At 45.3% G+C, this 19,111-nt stretch overlaps 2 protein-coding genes across 3 annotated transcripts in view; one reads left to right on the forward strand and one right to left on the reverse strand.

The window, feature by feature from the left end:
- MYBBP1A (MYB binding protein (P160) 1a) overlaps positions 1–3,846 on the reverse strand; it is a 72,516-nt gene extending 68,670 nt beyond the window's left edge. Inside the window, exons 1-6 of the mRNA XM_014952982.1 lie at positions 3,655–3,846; positions 3,413–3,508; positions 2,439–2,522; positions 1,974–2,048; positions 1,460–1,567; positions 202–392 (exon numbers count right to left, since the gene is read on the reverse strand). Coding sequence (XP_014808468.1) covers positions 202–392; positions 1,460–1,567; positions 1,974–2,048; positions 2,439–2,522; positions 3,413–3,508; positions 3,655–3,822 — 722 coding nt within the window. The 5' untranslated portion in view covers positions 3,823–3,846. The remainder of the gene's footprint in view (positions 1–201; positions 393–1,459; positions 1,568–1,973; positions 2,049–2,438; positions 2,523–3,412; positions 3,509–3,654) is intronic.
- A 1,768-nt stretch (positions 3,847–5,614) lies between these two features.
- Positions 5,615–17,494, forward strand: EIF4H (eukaryotic translation initiation factor 4H). 2 transcript variants are annotated; one of them, XM_014953178.1, is made up of 7 exons: positions 5,615–5,755; positions 11,200–11,381; positions 12,390–12,454; positions 12,562–12,661; positions 13,331–13,396; positions 15,256–15,414; positions 15,585–17,494. In XM_014953178.1, exons 1-7 carry the CDS (start codon positions 5,697–5,699, stop codon positions 15,719–15,721), a joined length of 768 nt encoding a protein of 255 aa, XP_014808664.1. In that variant the 5' UTR covers positions 5,615–5,696; the 3' UTR covers positions 15,722–17,494. The 2 variants fall into 2 exon arrangements, with proteins under 2 accessions (XP_014808664.1, XP_014808665.1); XM_014953179.1 differs by lacking the exon at positions 13,331–13,396.
- Positions 17,495–19,111: the final 1,617 nt, after the last annotated feature.

The following is a 19,111-nucleotide window of genomic DNA, read 5'->3' on the forward strand; positions in this document are numbered from 1 at the left end:
CTCCTGAGCACTGCAGGCTGCGCCTCTTGGGAGAAATGAGAGTGCTATAATTTGGGAACCTGCATAACTGTTAGCACCTAACCCTTAACAGCACCTGCAGATGCAAATACAGAGAGGTATCAGAATGAAAGCCACATTTCTTTCACTGCTAGCCAAGAGACCAAGAACGTTGCATTTAGCGCCCCTTATTTAAGAACTTACCTGGGGATATTTTCCTCATTTACAACAGTAGATGAGCCAAACAGCTTCTTCAGATTTCGAGGTTTCAGAACACCGGGGAACTTCTGCATGCCCACGAGCAAAAGGTGCAGGTTGTCTGGAGATGTGAAGGCTGAAGCGAGGTCACTTTGCAAGATGCCAAACAGAACCTCCTCAAACACAGTTTCAGGAACCTAGACAGGAATGAAGGTGAGAGCATACGAGAAACATCTGAGGATGTTTTAGTAACTTGCTGTGTAATGTATTAAAATATCTGCATTGTCAGGCATTTTAGTAAAAGTTTGCAGTGTTCTTGAAACTTTAGATATAGTCTTTACGGCAAAAATAAATAATGGATGTGTCCAGTACTGCCATACAGTCCCCAGGTGTAGTAGAATGATGTTGTCATCAGACAGCAATTCTGGTCAACCTACTCCAGCTGTAGTTGTTCTCTTGCTGTCTGACTGCTCCTGTCTGTATAACCCTTCAGCCCAGGGAGGAAGAAACACTCTTGTGCTTTTAATTACATTCCCCAAAAATAAGTTACTTGTTTCAATAGGATTTGCTGGGAAACAACCAGATCAACACTTTCATCAATAAGAAACGCACCAAAACTGCTTTAATTTGTATTTTTTAAAGACTGGATTCAAAATACATTTAAACCTAGCATCAAGGCTAAATGACCCAGAACACTTTCATATAAAACATTATTTAATTTTGATTCAGTGCTGTTAGTCTTCACGTCTACAAACAATATCCACCAAAAAAAAAGGAAATAAACGAACTCTCTTCCTTACTACACACTCAAGAGTTCCTTTCCACCACGTCCCTACACCCTTTCAACCCCAACAACCCAAAATTCAACCTTAGGTCCAGGCTCAGAGCTCCCTACATCCTTTCAACCCCAACAACTCAAAATTCAACCTTAGGTCCAGGCTCAGAGCATAAAAAAGAACATTTGCTGTCCAGAGCCTTCAGCATACTTCTATCCCAAAGAGCAAAGAGTCTAATGTACCACCCAAGTAAGTCAACTGGGAAAAAAACAGACTGGGTTTATCCGTGATAAAATCAGCTTAAGTTAAACCAGAGCATTCTTCCCTGAATAAAAGCATCTGCCCACAGATAATATAGAAAACAGCTTCCACAGTTGAAACTCAACTCTTCCACATACACCCCCTTTTAACTATGAACAAACTAAGGAAAAAGCAGTCTCCAAAGCAAAGTCCTCCCTCCTCCCACCCACCATGTACTGTGGCCATACCTCAGAGATGATGTCAATGAGAGTTTTGCGAGGGAGATCTCTGAGGTGTGTTTGGTGATGTACCAGCTGCTGCAGAAGCTGGATGCTCTCCAACAGAGCCTTCTGGTCCTAGAAAGGAAAGATAAGCCAAAAACAGAGGACATATATCAAAGATTAAGCTGGAGGCTCAGGTAATAATCCACTCTTGAGACCCTTAAGTCTACTTGTAGTAAGAAATCTACACAATTCCTTCCTGAGAGGCCACTCAGCTTTCCCCAAAACAGCGTTCTCTGGATATATATGACAAGAGATCCCTTCCTTCCAGGAGAGGTAGGAACCCCCTGTACTATCTGACACAGTTCCTATGTTCTAAACAGGGAAGGCACAAAAAGCCTAGGGATAATGCAAAAGAAATGAACCAAACTTGATGCTTCAAGTGCCATCTCATCCACTAGCCTTTCTCTCTAGATCCTCTCTTCACTTCAGACAGCCCTAGAACCAGTAATGACAAACAACATAACAATGGTAATGTTACCTTGATAAGCCGGCCAGATTGAAACAGAGCCATAACTCCAAAAAAGTTTCCAAAAGCAGCATTTTTCACAAGTTTCTGAAAAGGGAGAAAAAAAAAAAAGACTGTTAAAAATCCACCCCACCAAGCAGTTAGATTTCATTTTCAGCTATAGCTCAGTGGAACAAGATTGTTGGAAGATCTAGTCCTGAACACCCTGACTTATGAAGATAACACACTGAAAAGCAACCCCCTGCATGGTGTTTAAGAACTATCCTGGATTATCTTTCTGTCACACAAACGAATCTCAGCTAAAACAGGGCCAGATGACAATGTCATCAACTTCCAGTTTTTACAAACATCTCCATTATTTCATTATGGTCATTTGCCTTAGCCAGAAACCCAAAACTATACTATACAGACACCAATCCTTCAAAGAAGAGAGAAAGGTTTATTTAAACTAGCTATCACTGCTATAAGCCGACTCACCTTTTTCCCCTTTTCCAGACTGTGTCTTTCTTTTATCTGTTCCAGGACACTGCACAATGGGATTTCCTCAAAAGCCTGTAAAACCTGAGGAGATGGATGGAATAGCTCAGTTTGCGGTTCTTCCATTTTATGAAGTTTTATCGAGTTCAGCCAAAAGAGAGCTGAACAGTTGTTCAGCATAGCAGCAGATGTGCTGCTTTATTAGGCCAGAATAGAGACAACTAGAGCAGTAGATGTGTCAGAATAGGAACTAGAGTAGACATAAATATACCTGCTGGCACTCCTTTTTTTTTTTGTTTTAACCCATATATAGCTTAGCAGGTTTATTAATGAGAACATTTTGCTGCAAATGCACAACCCTATAACAGAAGCAATGAAACTTCATCAGGCAAAGCCTGATATAAGTGGGAAGAATACAGGCTTTTCTGCATTATCAGCTTCTGAGCTGATATGAGGTCAGATCCCACTGGTGATGCCAATTGCTGGGACTCTTTGCTGTGTTACAGACTCAAACAGCAGAGAGACAAAAAAACCCCCAAACTTTGAAGTGTACATTAAAGGGTTGTCTTTCTGATCTCCCACAAAAACAGCCCAACACCAGGAGAAAGTCAATTTTAAGAAGTCACAACAGCTCTAAATGCAGTATATTTGAAAATGCGGTCAAAGTTTGCAAATTAAGGACAGTTCTTGAAGCAGGACTGAGCAATTCTGTGCTGCAATTCTGCAGCACAAGCGTGATATTGGTAGAGCTTACATCTTTGTAAGTGCTTCTAAAAGAAACTAGCACCATTTAAAACTGCACAGCTTTCCTATGCTCACTGCAAGAGCCTTCTCTGCCACCTGCATGCAGAAGCTGCCAGGGAAGCTGCAGGAGCCTTCCAGCCTCCTTAAAAGCAGCAAAGCAGGACGCCAGGAGCTGACAGGGGTTGGTGAGGGGCCGCAGAGCGCTCTGCTCCCCTCTGGGAAATACTGACCTGCGCCAGGGCCAAGCTGAAGCCAGGGCGGGCGGCCTGCCGGGTGGCTCCCAGTCCTTCCACCAGACGCTTGAGAGCGTACTTCAGCTCATCGTCCTGAAAAACAGACCTCCAGCTCTAGCGGTGCCCATGCTCCTCCGAAACCCGCGGGGCTGCCGGGCTCCCCCCACAATGGCAAGCCCTGCCGTGCCCCTGTCCCAACCCGCAGCCCCTCCGGCCGCCCCGGCCCCATCCCACCTCACCTTCCTGCCCTCCCGCAAGTGCCGCAGGAGGTTCTCGGTGGCCGCCAGCCGCACCTCCCGCTCCGGGCTGGCGATGTCCCAAAAAAAGTCGAGGAAGACGCGGCCCTGCCGCAGCACTCCGTGGGGGTCGGCCACCACACCGGCGCCCGTACCCTCCATCTCCGCCATGGCGCCACACGTGGGCTGCCGCCGTCCGCCGCCCGGCCCGCCTCTTCCGGGGCAGCGGGGCCCGCTCGGGGGCGGTCTCGCCAACCCCGGCAGATTGCGGTCTCCTCCGTCCCCTCAGCCCCGCGCGTTCTCCGCCACGCCACGGGCCTGTCAGCCCCGCGGTTTCTCCTCAGCGCCATGGCGTCTTCTCAGCCCCGTGGTCCCTTCAGGGTCGCGGCTTCTCAGCGCCATGGCTTCCCCTCAGCTCTGTGATCCCTTCAGGGTCACGGTTTCTCCTCAGCACCATGGCTTCCCTTCAGCCCCGTGGTCCCTTCAGGATCGTGGCTTCTCGGTGCCGCAGCTTCTCCTCAGCGCCATGGTGTCCCCTCAGCCCCATGGTCCCTTCAGGGTCGCGGCTTCTCCTCAGCGCTGTGGCCTCCCCTGTCCCCTCAGCCCCGCAATTTCTCCTCAGGGCCGTGGCTTCTCCTCCAGCCCTGTGCTCCCTCAGGGCCTCAGCTTCTCAGCCTCGGGCTCTCCTCAGCACCATGACTTCTCCTCAGCCCCACGCTCCCCTCAGTGCCTGGCTCTTTCAGCACTGCAGCTTCTCAGCCCCACGGCTTCTCCTCAGCCCCACGGCTTCTCCTCAGTGTCATTGGCTTCTCCTCAGCCTCGTGCTTCCTCAGGGTCATAGCTTCTCAGTGCCACAGGCCTGTCACCATCACCAGGCTGTGGCCTCCCTTGTCCCCTCAGCCCCATGATTTCTCCTCAGCCTCACATCCTTTGGCGCTGTGGCTGCCCCTCAGTGCCATGGCTTCTCCTCGGGGCCATGCTCCCTCAGCGCCGTGGCTTCTCCTCATCCCCACACTCCCTCAGGATGGAGGCTTCTCATCAGTGCCATGGTTTCTCATCAGCCCATGCTCCCTTGGTGCCATGGCTTCTCCTCAGCACCATGGCTTCCCCTGAGACCCGCACTCCCTCAGCACCATGGCTTCTCCTTATCCCCACGGTCCCTCAGGATGGCGGCTTCTCATCAGTGCCACAGTTTCTCATCAGCCCTGCACTCCCCTCAGGAAGCCTCAGTGCCATGGCTTCTCCTCAGCGCTGTGCTCCCTCAGGGCTGCAGCTTCTCCTCAGCCCCAGGCACCCCTCATCAGCCCGGGCTCTCCTCATCCCAGCGGCTTCTCCTCAGCCCAGTGCTCCCTCAGTGCCATATTCCTGTCCCCGTCACCCGTGCTCCAGCCGGGGGGGGTCACAGGGACACTGAGGTGCATTGGCACAACTGGTTGTCACATGAGAATCTGTACATCTTGCAGTTTTATTATAAAGCCTGAAATAAATGGCCTAGAAAAAGGTAATAAATCAGCTCCACAAATCGGCCTGTTGTCTTTATTTACAACAAAATACAGCGTTATTCTCCGGCGGTCACGCAAAGACTGTGCCCGTGTGCTGCCTGCCTCCCCAGCTCCTCTCCCGCCAGCCGCAGGAGCGCAGCGAACAAGCATAACGCCCGCAGCACCAGCCACCTCTGCCTCTCATCCTACCCGCAGCGACCCCAAGGCGATCTGGGGACAGAGACGAACGCACCGGGCCGGCTACAGCACGCTTCAAGCCAGAGGCCTCGGCTCCTGCCACCAATAACCGCCCGGCCCGACCCCGCAGCCCGTACCGGGGGCTGGCCCAGCCCGGCCCGGCCGGCGACTGTGACGGTGGCGGGGGAGCGCCCAGACGCTGGGCCTTCCCGACAGGCAGTAGCGCGGACAGCCCCGGCGGGGCGTGAAGCTGGAGACAGGCACCGCCAGGGGCAGCCCTGGCCCGGGCTCCGCCGTATATAAGCGGCGCGGGGTCCTGCGGGCGCGGTCCTGTCACGCTCGCACGGGGAGGAGGCTGAGGTGGCGATGGCGGATTTTGATCCTTACGACGATCGGGCCTACAGCAGCTTCGGCGGCGGCCGGGGGTGAGCGCGGCGCTGCGGGCTGCACCGGGACATGGGGAGCGCTAAGGGCTCCCCCCGGAGCGGGAAGGGAAGGAGGGAGTGGCGGCCCGAGCCCCCCCGGCCGGGCGAGGAGGGGGCGCGGCCGCGCAGGGCCTAGCCTGCCCCTTTCCCTGTGGAGATGGCGGGCGGGCATGGCGGGGGGGCGGGCGCAGAGGGGGACGCGGGGACGCTGCCTCTAGGAGCCTTTCGGGCCCGCCGTGCCTCGCCGCCTCCCTTTCTCTAGGGGACGGGGGTTAGGCCGGCGGGGCGCGTTTCCCTCCGGCCGCGGTGGGCACGCTTTGTGAGGCGAGGAGGAGGAAATTGTGGTGTCCCGGGAGAGGGAAGCGGCCGGCCCCTGGCTACGCGGGGCGAGTGCCGCAAGGTTTAGGGCCTGGAGGCTTGGGAGCGTCGGGAAGGGGCGGGAGGAGAAGGAGGGTGTCGCTGTGTTCCCGCCGGCCCGGAGGCGACTGGAGGGGGGGGGAGATTTAGGGAGGTGCTGGGCCAGCGCCAAGGTAGGCCGTGAGGAGCTCCTGCAGGGACAGATCGGGGGATGGGAGGAGGGAGCTTCCTGTGTAAGACTGTAGGGAAGCGAGAAGCCCCTGTTCGGGCGGGTCGAGCTCGGCACGGCGAGGTGCCCCTGGGAGCGGGCAGCATTGTGATGCCTGCGGCGGGGAGTGGGCGGGAGGGCTTTGTGGTGCCTCTGGCCGGGGAAGGCTGTGAGGCGCCCTCCTGCCTTATCCGCGGCTCCGGGTGCTGACTCCAAATCCCTGATCCTTAGGAATAAGGCTTGTCTCTCTCTCTTTGCTGGAGAGTACATATGGGGGAGGAGCTTCAAAAACAATAACCAGCAATTATGAAGTTTGTCTTGAATCAGGTTAGGAGGATGCAGTTAGCAATTGGTTTTTTTGAGGGCTAGTGCCATACAAATTGTTGAGTGTGCTAAAATAAAATAGTAGGCATAAATCTATAAAATAAACTGTCTTTGTGAATAAATCTTAAGGAGTGTAACAAGAACTTACGGTTCTGTTATTTTTTAGAATTCTGTAACAAATAACCTTGACAGCAGCCTGAAGTAGCACTTGACACACATAATAAATTCAGATGTTACTATTCAGTCTGCCCTAGTCAATGTAGGCCCTTTCTATGAAGTAACAAAATTAAAGTTAAAATGTTACTTTCATATTCAGATTTCTTTAGCAGAGTACTTAAAGTTTCTCTCAGGCAAGATGCGTATCCTTGTTTTGGTGAAGTAAAGGCATCTTGCTGATTAGTAGATGCCTTTGCAGGTGACAAAATATACTTCTTCTGAATTAGCTGTAGTTTTAGCCATCAGATGCTACTATTAGAGTGCAATTCCTAGTTGCATTTATCACCATTACTAGTATGTTATTAACAGCTAATTCACAATTCCAGACCTTAACAGGTCTTTGCTTTGTATGAAGTCTTGTAATATATGTAGTGTAATGAAAACATCACTGTTCCTCTTGAAGGTTCTGATTAAAGGATCTCATGTTAACTTAAGAGTGACTCCTCCTCATTTTTTAGGTTCTCCAGGACTGTAAAAATAGCGTAAACCCAGTTAAGATCTAATAGTTTTTGTGGAAGTTGCATTTTGCATAACCTTTGGTCTGCATAGAAAGTGAGCATAGGATTTCAGTGTGATAGAAGGAAAACAGTAGTGCCCCACCAGTTCTAACATATATGTTATATATATTCATATATATCTTTCTCATACACTTCAGAATTATGGTGGAAGAGCAACAGAATATGACCATAGTGTGACAAGACAGGGGATTTTGCTAGTGTACTAGTAATGTGCTGATAAAGAGCTGAAGCATAATACTAGGGTATGCAGAAGTCACTTTATTCCAGATGCAAAGCATGCTGCTCACCTCTAATAACAGAAGGCTTACTAGAAAAGCCTTTTGGTAAGTGTTTTGGTGCCCAAAACTTGACACAAAAAAACCCCCTATGCTTAAACATATGGAGGCCTGGCTAAAACTCTCTAAACATCTGTAGAGCTTCTGAAAGTTGAAGAAGACGGAGTATTTATCACTCCTGACTAATTGGTAGGCTGTTTATTTGGGTGTGGCTTTATGCACTGGGCTTAATGCTGGGCACTTTACTCAAAGGTTAAGATTAATCTGCTGAAGGGCTGTATAAGTGAAAATGGAGAGTTAGTCCTTATTCTTCTGGCATTTTGGATCCTGTGTCTTACCAATTTAGTGTTAATAAATGTCTCCTCATTTTTAGACTTGGGTAAGCTTTTTGTTGTGGACATCTAATGCTTACTTTTAGAGATGTACTGGATTGCTTGAATAAATTGGGTATATATTTAAGAGTTGTCATCTTGGAGAGTTTCAGCAAAACTTGCATCCTGCTGAGCCTTGTGTTGCCTCTGGTAAAGCACTAATGTTGGAGTCCAGTTGGGCTGTTGTCTCTGTGCTGTGCAAAAAGATAAATACTGAGCTATTGTTTTAATCCTTAGTGAAAGGCTATTAAATTCAAATATTGACTTTCAAAATATTCATTGTTTTTAAACTTTTGACAGATCTTGTTTTCTGGAGAGAGCAACTTAACCTTCTAAAAGAATAACTTCAAAATGATAGATTGTTGTTTTTTCACCCCAATATAGCATTATGATGTCATTTAATTGAGTCCACCAAAAAGCAAGTCTAACGATAGGGGGGTTTGCATCTGCATTTGCTAGAACCAAGTTTCCTCTTTACTTTTCTGCTTTGGCTTTCTGCAAAAGAAATCAAATAATTGTTTCAGATTCCCACATTAAGATGACATAATTATTACCTAATGAGCAAAAGTTACACTGAGTGGGAAACACAGATATCCATTTAACACTTTGGTGTGACCCGGTTCACGTATTTCAGAGATGTTTTTAATTATAGTTGACTTTTGTCCTATTTTGTTACAAATGAGAGCATCATCTTTCAATCTCATTGTTTGGTTGCTGAAGTCAGCCTTTTTATTTATTCCCCCTCACACACTGTTGCAGTGTTGAAAAACTGTAGGGAAGTTTAGAAACATTTCTTTTTGTGTTGCTATACCTAGATTCTGTAGGAGACTTAGTTTGGAACCTGGTTATTGGCCTTTCCTGTTATTCAAATGGAAGATAAAATACTAAATATATAGCTATATATTTGATAACTGAGGCCTTAATGGATCAAATTCAAAAATAATCCTTCATTTTCTGCCTTCGTATCAGTAGGGATTGCACAATAGGGCATGGATTTCCACACAGGCACTGTGTGAAGTTCTTGTGTGCTGTGATAGAAACTAGGTTTGTCTGTAGAGCAAAAAATTCTTCTGGGAATTGCTAACTTGAGGGTGTGGTTTCAGAAGCAGCTCAAATTGATCTGAGTGGAGGTTGCTGTTGAAAGCTGTAGTGCAGGCCCTTGTTTTCATTTTCCTTCCTGTGTTGGCATGAGTGTTCTTTGCAGTTGTCCAGATCACCTTGTTGATCTGGCTGAGAATACAACTTCAGGGTGAGTTTCTAGGTGAATCAGCTTACTGAGCTGGATGACTGGCAGCCCAAAAAAACTGGGTGAGGATGTGTAGAAGGAGAGAATGCTCCTTTTAAATGCAGCTGAAGTAATTTTTATGTTCTATAAGAACATAAAAACTAAGATTTTTTGGCTGCAAATTAAATATTATGGTATTTTAGTAGCTGTTTGTAAGACCATAGGTGAGAATTAGGGACAAAGGCATGGAACTGATTCTACATATTATGGAATTCTATAGAAGAGCAACTCGGCTTTCTTGGAGTTCCTCCTTAAAACTTAGTCTTGTTACTAAAGCTGATTCTGCTATGCATACAGAGCACCCAACTATAGCAGCTGTAGTTCTCCACTATGTTTTTTACTCTGCCTTGTTAATGAGACAAAGGCATATGAGGAATATTGTCAAAAAATGCTAAAATACAAACCTGGGTGGACACTAATTAAAGATATGTAGGTTGTGATTCTAGTACATTTAGCAGCATGCTGATATAGTGTGTTGATGACAAATGACTCCTGCATGGAGCTGCTGCCATAAAAAGGCACAAATGACAGGCTTACCTAGGAAGAGTTAAGGAATCCTATTCAAGATTTCTGCATTATCTGGTTCATAAGTAATAAAATATTTATCCTGGAATGAAAAAAAAGAAAGGCAGACAAGTATATTGCTTGCCCGATGGATTTTTCTGGCTGTGTGTAGCCAGCCAGAATAAAAAGAAATAACAAAATGATTTGACCTTCTGTATTTTAGGTAGGACTCTGCAGAAATCTAATTAGTCCGTGTCACACTAGCAAATCCTGGTGTGGTACAGTTTGTTCCACCATGCTTTTAAATGCCTCTGGGAAACAGCAGACATGAACAAAGCCCGGTGAAATTAAGATGTTGAAGAGAACATGGGCAGAGTATTAGCTGGGTGTCTCAGGTGAAAGTCAGAGATTGTTTAGGTGGGGAAAATGGTGTTGTGACAGTGGCATCCTGGAGCCTAGAAGTCCAGGAGTTATAATTTAAGGTTGCCTTGTGCCCACAGTACATATCTTGCTCTCTGTAAAGGAGATCAAAATTAGCTTTAGAAGATTAGGCTCCACAGGAAATTAACACAGATGTGTTACATCAATACAGTAAAGAATTTAGCTGGTACAGTCTAGTTTATCAGCAACTGATGTCAATAGCCTTAACTGAGACTGAGAGGAAAGATAGGAAAAGACAAACTCATTTACCTCAGCCTGTAATTCATGAGACACAAAGGAAGAAGTGAACATCCAAACAGCACTGAAATTGGTTTCTCTGCCTTAGAACACCTTGCTTAACCAAGTTTTTTATTACGTGTTCAACTCAAAGCATTCCAGTCCGGATATCTGACAGTTATGTCAAGAAATTAAGGTAGAAGATGTTTTTGTTGAGATAAATGCTGCTGAAATAATTTAGATGACCGTGGAGTGGATGCTGATAATATACTATTTAGTTAAAAGCATTGGATCCAGCTTAATTTCAGGATAAGCTGACAAGTATTTCTTCATTGCTATGTATCAATCTTAAAATCTGCTCTAGGATGTGTATTTCAAGAAGTAATGTTTTTGAGTAGGAGACAGTAGAGATCATCTTATGTTGCTTTTTGTAATGGATTGTGGGATGAGAAAGAAACTCATTCATCACTTTGTCGCTGAGTTCAACTGTAATGTATTTATACATATTGTTCATTTGTTTTCCCACTGAAATACTGCATCAGGTAATACTAGAAAGGAGTTGGTCAATATTGGAGGTGGCAGGTACAGGTAAAGGGATAGGAAGAACTATCCAAAGGTGTGGAAAAGTCGATGTCCAAGAAGTCAAAGAGCACCTGGGCAGTGCTGTGTACTCTGTTACTGGCTGTGTTGGGAGTCCAGTTCCAGAGACAGTGTCCTTTTGTCCAACAGGTCTCGTGGGGGTGGCCTTGGTTCGCGCAAACAGAAAGAGCTGCCGACAGAACCCCCCTTCACAGCCTATGTGGGAAACCTACCCTTCAACACCGTTCAAGGAGACATAGATGCCATCTTCAAGGATCTCAGCGTAAGGAGTGTACGACTAGTCAGAGACAAGGAAACAGACAAATTTAAAGGTGAGTGTTCAGAGTTGTTCTGGCTAACTAATAGGAGAAAATTAGGGACTTCTAGTGTCACTTTAATAGGGGATTTCAGTTGCTACTCTAAAGTGCAGTTAGTTTGTTGACATGTGTTTGGTTTTTATGTTGACTTATGCAGGTTTCTCATTCACTAACAAGTAAACATCTTCTTTGAATGAGATTCACTGTTAGTTCCATCATCTTAAGATACAAACTAACCTGAGTGACAAGAGTCAATATTTGCCCTACCATAAAAGCACTTTCTCAAACCTTGTTTGTTTTGTATGAATTAGTACAAAGCTGAAGTGTCTGACCCACTTAAGATTCATGTTAGGTATTGAGTACTTAAACAATCTTCCTTTAGTTTAGAGGACTCTTTTTGCTTCAACCCTTGTCTTTTTTTAATAGATGGGAAAGAGCAAGTAGATAAGCCATTCAGATAATTGTTTTAGAGGATGCAAATCTAATTTCCATTGGAATTGGCCAGTGGAAAGGTAGTATATTTGTAAGTTGCTTCTGGGAAAAAGGCTTAATTCGGATGACAGAGGGTCTTAGAAAAGGAATAGATTTACTAAAAGATGCGATGACACAATCAGATGTGATGACACAAAAATCAAGTACCTCAAGCAGGTACTTGAGTTTCTTGTTTAAGAATACTAGTAACCATAAGTCAATATTCAGCTAAATAACTGTCTGAAGGCATAGATCAAATCTAATCTGTAATGAGAACCCTGTAAGTCCCTGTACAGGGAATTAATGAGTCTCTTGGCATTTGCATAGTGCCCATACAGAGTTCTATTTCAGGATTTGTCCCCATCATTGTTAGGCATAGGTAAATGCATTCATCATTGATGTTTGGTGTCTGAGCAATGTGTGTCTTGCACTTATTGTACTGTAGCTCATGTTTGAAAGAGAAGGGAGGCTATTAGCAGATATGCAGGAAGAGTAGCTTCTTACAGAGGCCTTTTAAAGTGCTGGTATTAACTTGTGAGGTTCTTCTTTTAGGATTTTGTTACGTAGAGTTCGATGAAGTGGAGTCACTCAAGGAAGCTCTTACATATGATGGTGCAGTAAGTATATTGCAATTAATTTGTGAAATAAAAAATAAGCACAAGTCTCAAACTTCTTGGCAGCCCATATGGTACATCCTGAAGAGATTCTCTCCTTTATTTCACAGCTTTTGGGTGATCGATCACTCCGAGTGGACATAGCAGAAGGCAGAAAACAGGATAAAGGTGGCTTTGGCTTCAGAAAAGGTGGCGGGCCCGATGACAGAGGTGACTTACATTTTTCTGAATAGCTTCTTAAATGTATTGGTTGTAGTTATGACTTCTGGTGTTAACTAATGCGAAGACAAGGCATGCAAGTAAATATGAAGATTATGTAAGAAGGAGAAATTTTATATGTATGTACACACTTCTTACCTAGCTGCTGCCGCTCCTGAAACGTCTGGAATAGATGTGCTTTGTGTCCAAAGGCTGAACACGTTGTCACTCCTGGGCCAGGAAGTGAGACCAATACCCTTAGTAATGTATGGTGTCTTGCAGAGGACAATCATAAGCCCAACAGTCTGATCTGCTACTATTTTATTGTGATGTAAGAAAAGTGAGTAAGCTAAGTAAGCACAAGTGGAAAAAATACTTATTTTGGACCATTGATCTCCTGTTCCAGTGTAAAACAGGCTTTAAAGTTAAAGCTTAATTGAACTAGACTCACTTAAAGCTTTCCATCGAATGTGTATTAGAGAAACCTTTCTGACCACTTATTCTTGGTTAACTTAAGCTGACCTTTTGTTCCTGTGCAGTGGAACAGGGTAGCACTGAAATGAAAGGCTTTTCCAGCAGCATGACTTTGGATGTGGAAGGACTGAAACTTTGGTTTGGTGTCCCCTTGATCAGTCTTTCCCACAGCTTCAGACCTGAACACAATTGTGGCTTTTTTCCTAGGAATGGGAGGAGGTCCCCGAGAATCCAGAGGAGGTGGATGGGATTCCAGAGATGACTTCAATTCTGGTATCAGTATTAACACTTCTACAGAAAGGCAGCCTAAAAGGCGCAGAAATGTTCTCATTTTCATGTCAGCTACATTTTGTCCCCGTTACTGTTTTGATTGAATCTACTGTATGCCAACTTTGGATGCCCCACAGCTGCAGTGGGATTCTTCCAAGGGGAATCATCCATTGCCTTATAACAGAGGAAGGAGTCTTGATTGTAATGTTATGAAATAATCCTAAATGACAGACTACTTGGTCTATGGTGTCTAGATTTTAAGCGTTTCTCAAACATGAGGCAAAGTACATTTCTGAATAGTAGCAGAAACAGACAGATCCTGTGGAAAAACTGATGCTGTATTCTTTCAGAGCAGAGGCTTTCACCTTAATGAGATGTGACATCATTATATTTGTATCCTGAAGCAACTGACTTCTCCAAAGATGCATTAGTGTTCCAAAGCTCTTGAAAATCCAAAATGTTCCTAAACTTTTAGACCTATTACAGTAATGCAAGTTGCAGCAAATGACTGAGCTTGCGGAGCGGAAGGTAGTGATGGAGCCAGTGAGTTTGCTCTTCACTTCCTGTCATTTTCTAGCTATTAGAATCCAGGGTGACATTAACACAATTGCTTTTTGTCCTCTGAAATCGTGGGTTTGGTCCATTTTCTGATGGGGAGATGTTGGCAAGTGCAACTTTGCAATGTCTGGTCTCTGCGTGAGTGGAATGGACGAAGTGGAAGGAGCGGTAACGAAGCGTGCCCTTGCCACCAGCATGGCACTGAAGCGTGGTGCTGGAGAGAGGAAGCTTGCTACAGCGCTGTGCTTAACCTGCCTCCGTAGCTAAGCATTCTGGTGTCATAGCTTTGTACTTTTTTTTGGCAGCTTCTTCAAATGCGGATGCATTTCGGCATGTTAGATGCTGGATGAGTGATTTCCGAGCCAAAAATTCAGCCTTTAAGTCTTAGTTGCTACAGAAGCTTTTCTTCTCAGGTTGTACAGTCTTGCTCTGGATCAAGTCTTTAAAGATGGTTGCTTGGCACTCAAGTAAGGGATGATTCTGCAACTCTGCCAAATACTGAAGTGGAACGAAAATGGGAGCAAAACAACTTTCTCTTCCAGGCAGCTTCTGAAAAACTGAGTATATTCCCCTTAGGTGTGCTGTTAGCCTGAAATATCCTCCTCCCATTGACTGCAGATGATGGGTACCTGGAGAGATACTGTGGGACAGTCATTGGTACAGAATGGACCTCTGGCCAGTGACAGACAGTTCTTGATTATTTGATTCATAGAATCAATGTAGTCAGTTTCATATTTAAAGTCTGAAGGGTGTTTTTCCCCAGACTTTAGTTAGTCTAGTAAATCAGTTTATAGTACAACTAAAAGCCTTGGCATTTTGCTCCGTTTTTCAAAGGCTTTGAAATATACAGTCCTTATAAAACATTACTCCCTAGCTATTTTCCCATTTGCTGTGCTCCTGCAGATTTCATGCTGAGACTGTAGCCAGTGTGATCTCCTGACTAGAGAAGTACTCTGGGTACTTGTAGTGGCGTCTCTGAATTCAGCTAATGGTGTTCACAGTCTGAAATTGCAGCTGAAGCTCTTATTTTAAGCTCACTTGATGACCCACTCTCCAATAAGCCTCTAGGTGGATAAAGCGGTTTCTGAACGTGGCACAGTACACTTGGTTTCAAATGGAATTTGTGTGACCCTTCTAGAATGTGTTAGAGATCCATGAAGCAATCTGTCTACAGACAAAGGCTCTTGGTGCATCATCTTGGACTGCCACCAGTGGCTTGCAAGGTTTTCCAGTCACCCGCATAAAAACCTAGATTTAAAGTATCGCAAAATACGCTCTTTAAATTCACTGTCTTCCGTCTTCAGGATTCAAAGATGATGACTTCTTGGGAGGCCGGGGTAGAGGAACCCGCCCTGGAGACCGGCGACCACCAGGTGCCTCAATGGGAAGTGGTGGCACCGGTCGCTTCAGAGATGGGCCTCCCCTTCGTGGGTCTTCCATGGACTTCAGAGAGCCAACAGAAGGTGAACTCTTTATATCTTCTATAATTTGGTCTTCCTTCATGAAGGAACGTTCCTTTCCTTATCAGGTTAAAGCTACTACCCTTGACAGAGAGATCTTAAAACCTTGATGTTTTTTCTTTCAGAGGAAAGAGCACAGCGACCTCTTAAAACCTTGATGCTTTTTCTTTCAGAGGAAAGAGCACAGCGACCCCGACTTCAGCTCAAACCTCGAACAGTTGCTACTCCCCTCAATCAAGTAGCCAACCCCAACTCTGCTATCTTCGGTGGAGCCAAGCCCCGAGAGGAAGTAGTAAAAGAGCACGACTGAGTTTGGGGTTGAGAGGGAATGGGGAGGCGGGAGAAAAAGCAAGACAGTACAGAGTGACTAGCTCTGCTGGAATGTCAACCCTGCAGTTTACCATTCCTGCCATCTGGCATTTGTCCTATTTGAAACCGAAAACACAGAGCTTGTGAATGCATGTCAGCTGTTAACAAGTGGTTTTTAGTACGTTCTTGGCTTTGCTGTATCTAGTGCCTGCTTTGTGCTGAGTTTCCCTCTTCTGTTTCCTTCCAAGCAGCACAGTTGCCAGCAGATAAGGCAGTGTAGCTGCTTCCACGAGCGTGGAGGTCTCTGGACAATGGTGCTGCTTCAACTTCTTCCTTTCTGGGTTTGTTTTACTTTAGAAGCACAGGTTAGACTTAGTTATTGCCCCGTATTGTTTCCTTCCTCAGTGCTCCTCTTCTGACCTGCATGTCTCGTTCTGTATTGCTGTGGCTCTGAAGAGGAAAACTGGGAGGGTCCAGATGAGTTGAACAGAGAAATTCCCAGTTCTAACCAAGTAATGAAATACCATTGATGACAATTGATGATAGTTACTGTACACAGCAGAGCCCCTTATGAAACTAAGGGGGGAAAGCTGCCCTTTCACACAGGTTACCAGGAAGGATCAATTTAATAGATGCAAATAAAATAGGCTGACGAGCAGCCTCGTGAGTAGGTGGTGGAATCAGTATTGATAAAGCCTCTGCCAGCAGACTCTGGTGGCTGGCTGGTGACTTCAAAATGGTATGGTGCTGCACCTCTGAGCTCAAGGTTAGTGCTGCAAAAATGTGCCTGTTTGAGCACAACTGCTCGCTGGCTCTTTCTGCTTACATATTATTTTTTTTTTGGGTTTTACATGTTTGGTAAATTTTTAAAGTTTCTACAAATAAAATTGACTTTTTTATTTTTGTTTAAGGAGTGTATACTTTGCCATGCAGTATATAATCACCTTTATCCCCTGTATTTCTTTGCCCAGTGGTGTACAGTTTTAAGACCTCTGCTTTCAGAATACCTTGAAAATGAGCAGATCAGAAATCATTCTGCTCTAGATTCTTTTCATGTAGAAGTTTGGGTAAAAAAAAAGCATCTCTTAATTGCTGCATCTCTCTTTGCTTGAAATATTTCTTGCCAGTGTTGTGAGGAAGTTGCTGGGGCGGGGGGAGGCTGGAGCAAAAAGGAGAGAGGTCCTTAATTTTCAAAACCAAAAGCTGGGTGTGTAACACTGCAGTGTGGGTATGTCCAATGCATGAGAAGATCCTGGGCCCCTGATTCTCGTGCTGAGAGCTCTCCTCACACCGCCAGCACCCGGAGCTCTTGCCAGAGGAGTTTGGAAGCGTGGCTGCTTGGCTGCCAGCAGCATCACTGCTAGTAGTGAACCCCTTCCCTGAAGTTCCCTTTGTAATGTCAGAGTCCCAGCAATTTACAGAACTGCTCTTTCCTTCCTTCTGCCTGTCACTTAATCTGCTTCTGAGATAAGAACCATTTGTCTAACACTAATACTTAATTTAAGACAGACATGCATTTGTGTGGTTGTATTCCAAACCAATAATTGACCTTATTGACATCTTCAATGTGGAAAAGATTTTTAAGAACAAATTCCCATATAAAAAAAACTCACCTCTAGTCAAGAGTTGACTTTTAAATGTCAAAACAAAAAAAAAAGGAAAAGAAGAGAATTCCAAACACTTAACACATTCTGCTTCATAACAAAATAAATTTATGGATATGGTATTTTGTGAATGATCTTTTAAATAAAAGAAAACATTAAGTAATATTTAACATTGGTCTTTATTTGAGTCTGCTCTAGCATGTTCTCCCCCCCTCCCCTGCTTCAGTTTTCAAACATTGTGTTAATTTCCAAATTTGCTTCCTTAAATTTTCTGGGGAAGCTGTACCAGACCCATTCCTGTACAAATAACAGAGGGGAGGAGGAAAAGATAAAGGGGAGGAATTGAATCTGAACAAGTGCTGGAACGGGCAGGACACAGTGAAGTCAAAATTGTGTTTTTGCATGATTGTAAAAAAAATTGTGTCCCTCCCATTGGAGTAGTGACCAGTCTAATGTGGAGTCTGTGGTGAGACAGTGAATAGATCTGCTTGGTGTTGTCTTGCCTGGTTTCCCACTGGACATAACTGTTGTTGAGGCTGTTGCCCTGTGCTTTGAGGTGTGGGGGTGCTGCAGGGGCAGTTCAGAGAGAAAGAGCCCTGTTTTTTATTGAGGAAAGGAGTTCTGACCTTCCTGCTGGTTTTACTGCTCTCCATAGCTCGAAGGGGTGGAAGTGTTCCTGCCTCTGGCTCCCTCTGAACCTGCTCTGATGGAGCAGAGAATCCCAACCCTGCTCTGGAGCTGCTTTTTGGAGCAGGGTGTGTGTCCTGCTGGATCACCTGAGTGTCCTCCACGGACGGTGCCCTGGATGGTGCGTAGGGACAGGGCTGGCTGTGTGGGGACACTGCCCTTCAGCTGCTGTGACAGAGCTTGCTCAGGGCTGGTCCTCCTGGTGGGGAAAGCAATAATTCCATCACTCCGCCTGGAGGGAAGTGTTGCTGTGAGAAAGAGAGATGCAAAACGGCTCCTCTTATTCTTCCTGTATGGTTTAGGGTCAGACTCCTCCTTTTTCTTTTCCCGGGACACTGCCCTTCAGCTGCTGTGACAGAGCTTGCTCAGGGCTGGTCCTCCTGGTGGGGAAAGCAATAATTCCATCACTCCGCCTGGAGGGAAGTGTTGCTGTGAGAAAGAGAGATGCAAAACGGCTCCTCTCATTCCTATAAATATTTTTCTGTATCTGCTAATATTTGTTTGGTCCAGAGTTTCCCACTACTGGATGCAGCCTAATCTCAATATCTTAATTTTTTTTTTTTTTAAGTTCTTTGTAATGAATTAATGAGTTGCCTGGTTTCTTTGGAGCATTCTGTGTTATTCTTCCCATATGGCTTAGGGTCAGACTCCTCCTTTTTCTTTTCCCCCTTCAAAAATCTAATAGATTAACATTTCCCTCTACAGAAGCATATCCAACTAGCTTGTATCAACAGCTGGCAAAACTGTGTTTAATATATGAACGTGGCATTGAAGTTTCGTGGGAGGAAACAAGGTTATTTTTCCCCCTCCCTCCAGCAAAAAGCAGTTAAGGTTTAAGTGTTAAACAATATTTAAGTTCCTCTGCAGCTTAAAGCTGGGCCCGATGCGGCAAAGCCTGGACGAGGAGGTTCCCTGTGGTGGTAACAACTGGATAATTCACTTTGTGGCTGTTCATACTCTCTCCAAGTTATTTCTGGTGGCTGTGCAGGGCTTCCTTCAAACCTGAACTTAAAAAAAAAAATTAGACAAGCTGAAGGAATGCAGCAGAGAGTTTTTGGCAGGGAAATTGAATTAAGGTGTAGCTTTGCTACTGTAGGAAG

This window comes from Calidris pugnax, unplaced genomic scaffold, assembly GCF_001431845.1.
Source record: "Calidris pugnax isolate Ruff unplaced genomic scaffold, ASM143184v1 scaffold133, whole genome shotgun sequence".
In the NCBI taxonomy this organism is placed as follows: Eukaryota; Metazoa; Chordata; class Aves; order Charadriiformes; family Scolopacidae; genus Calidris; species Calidris pugnax.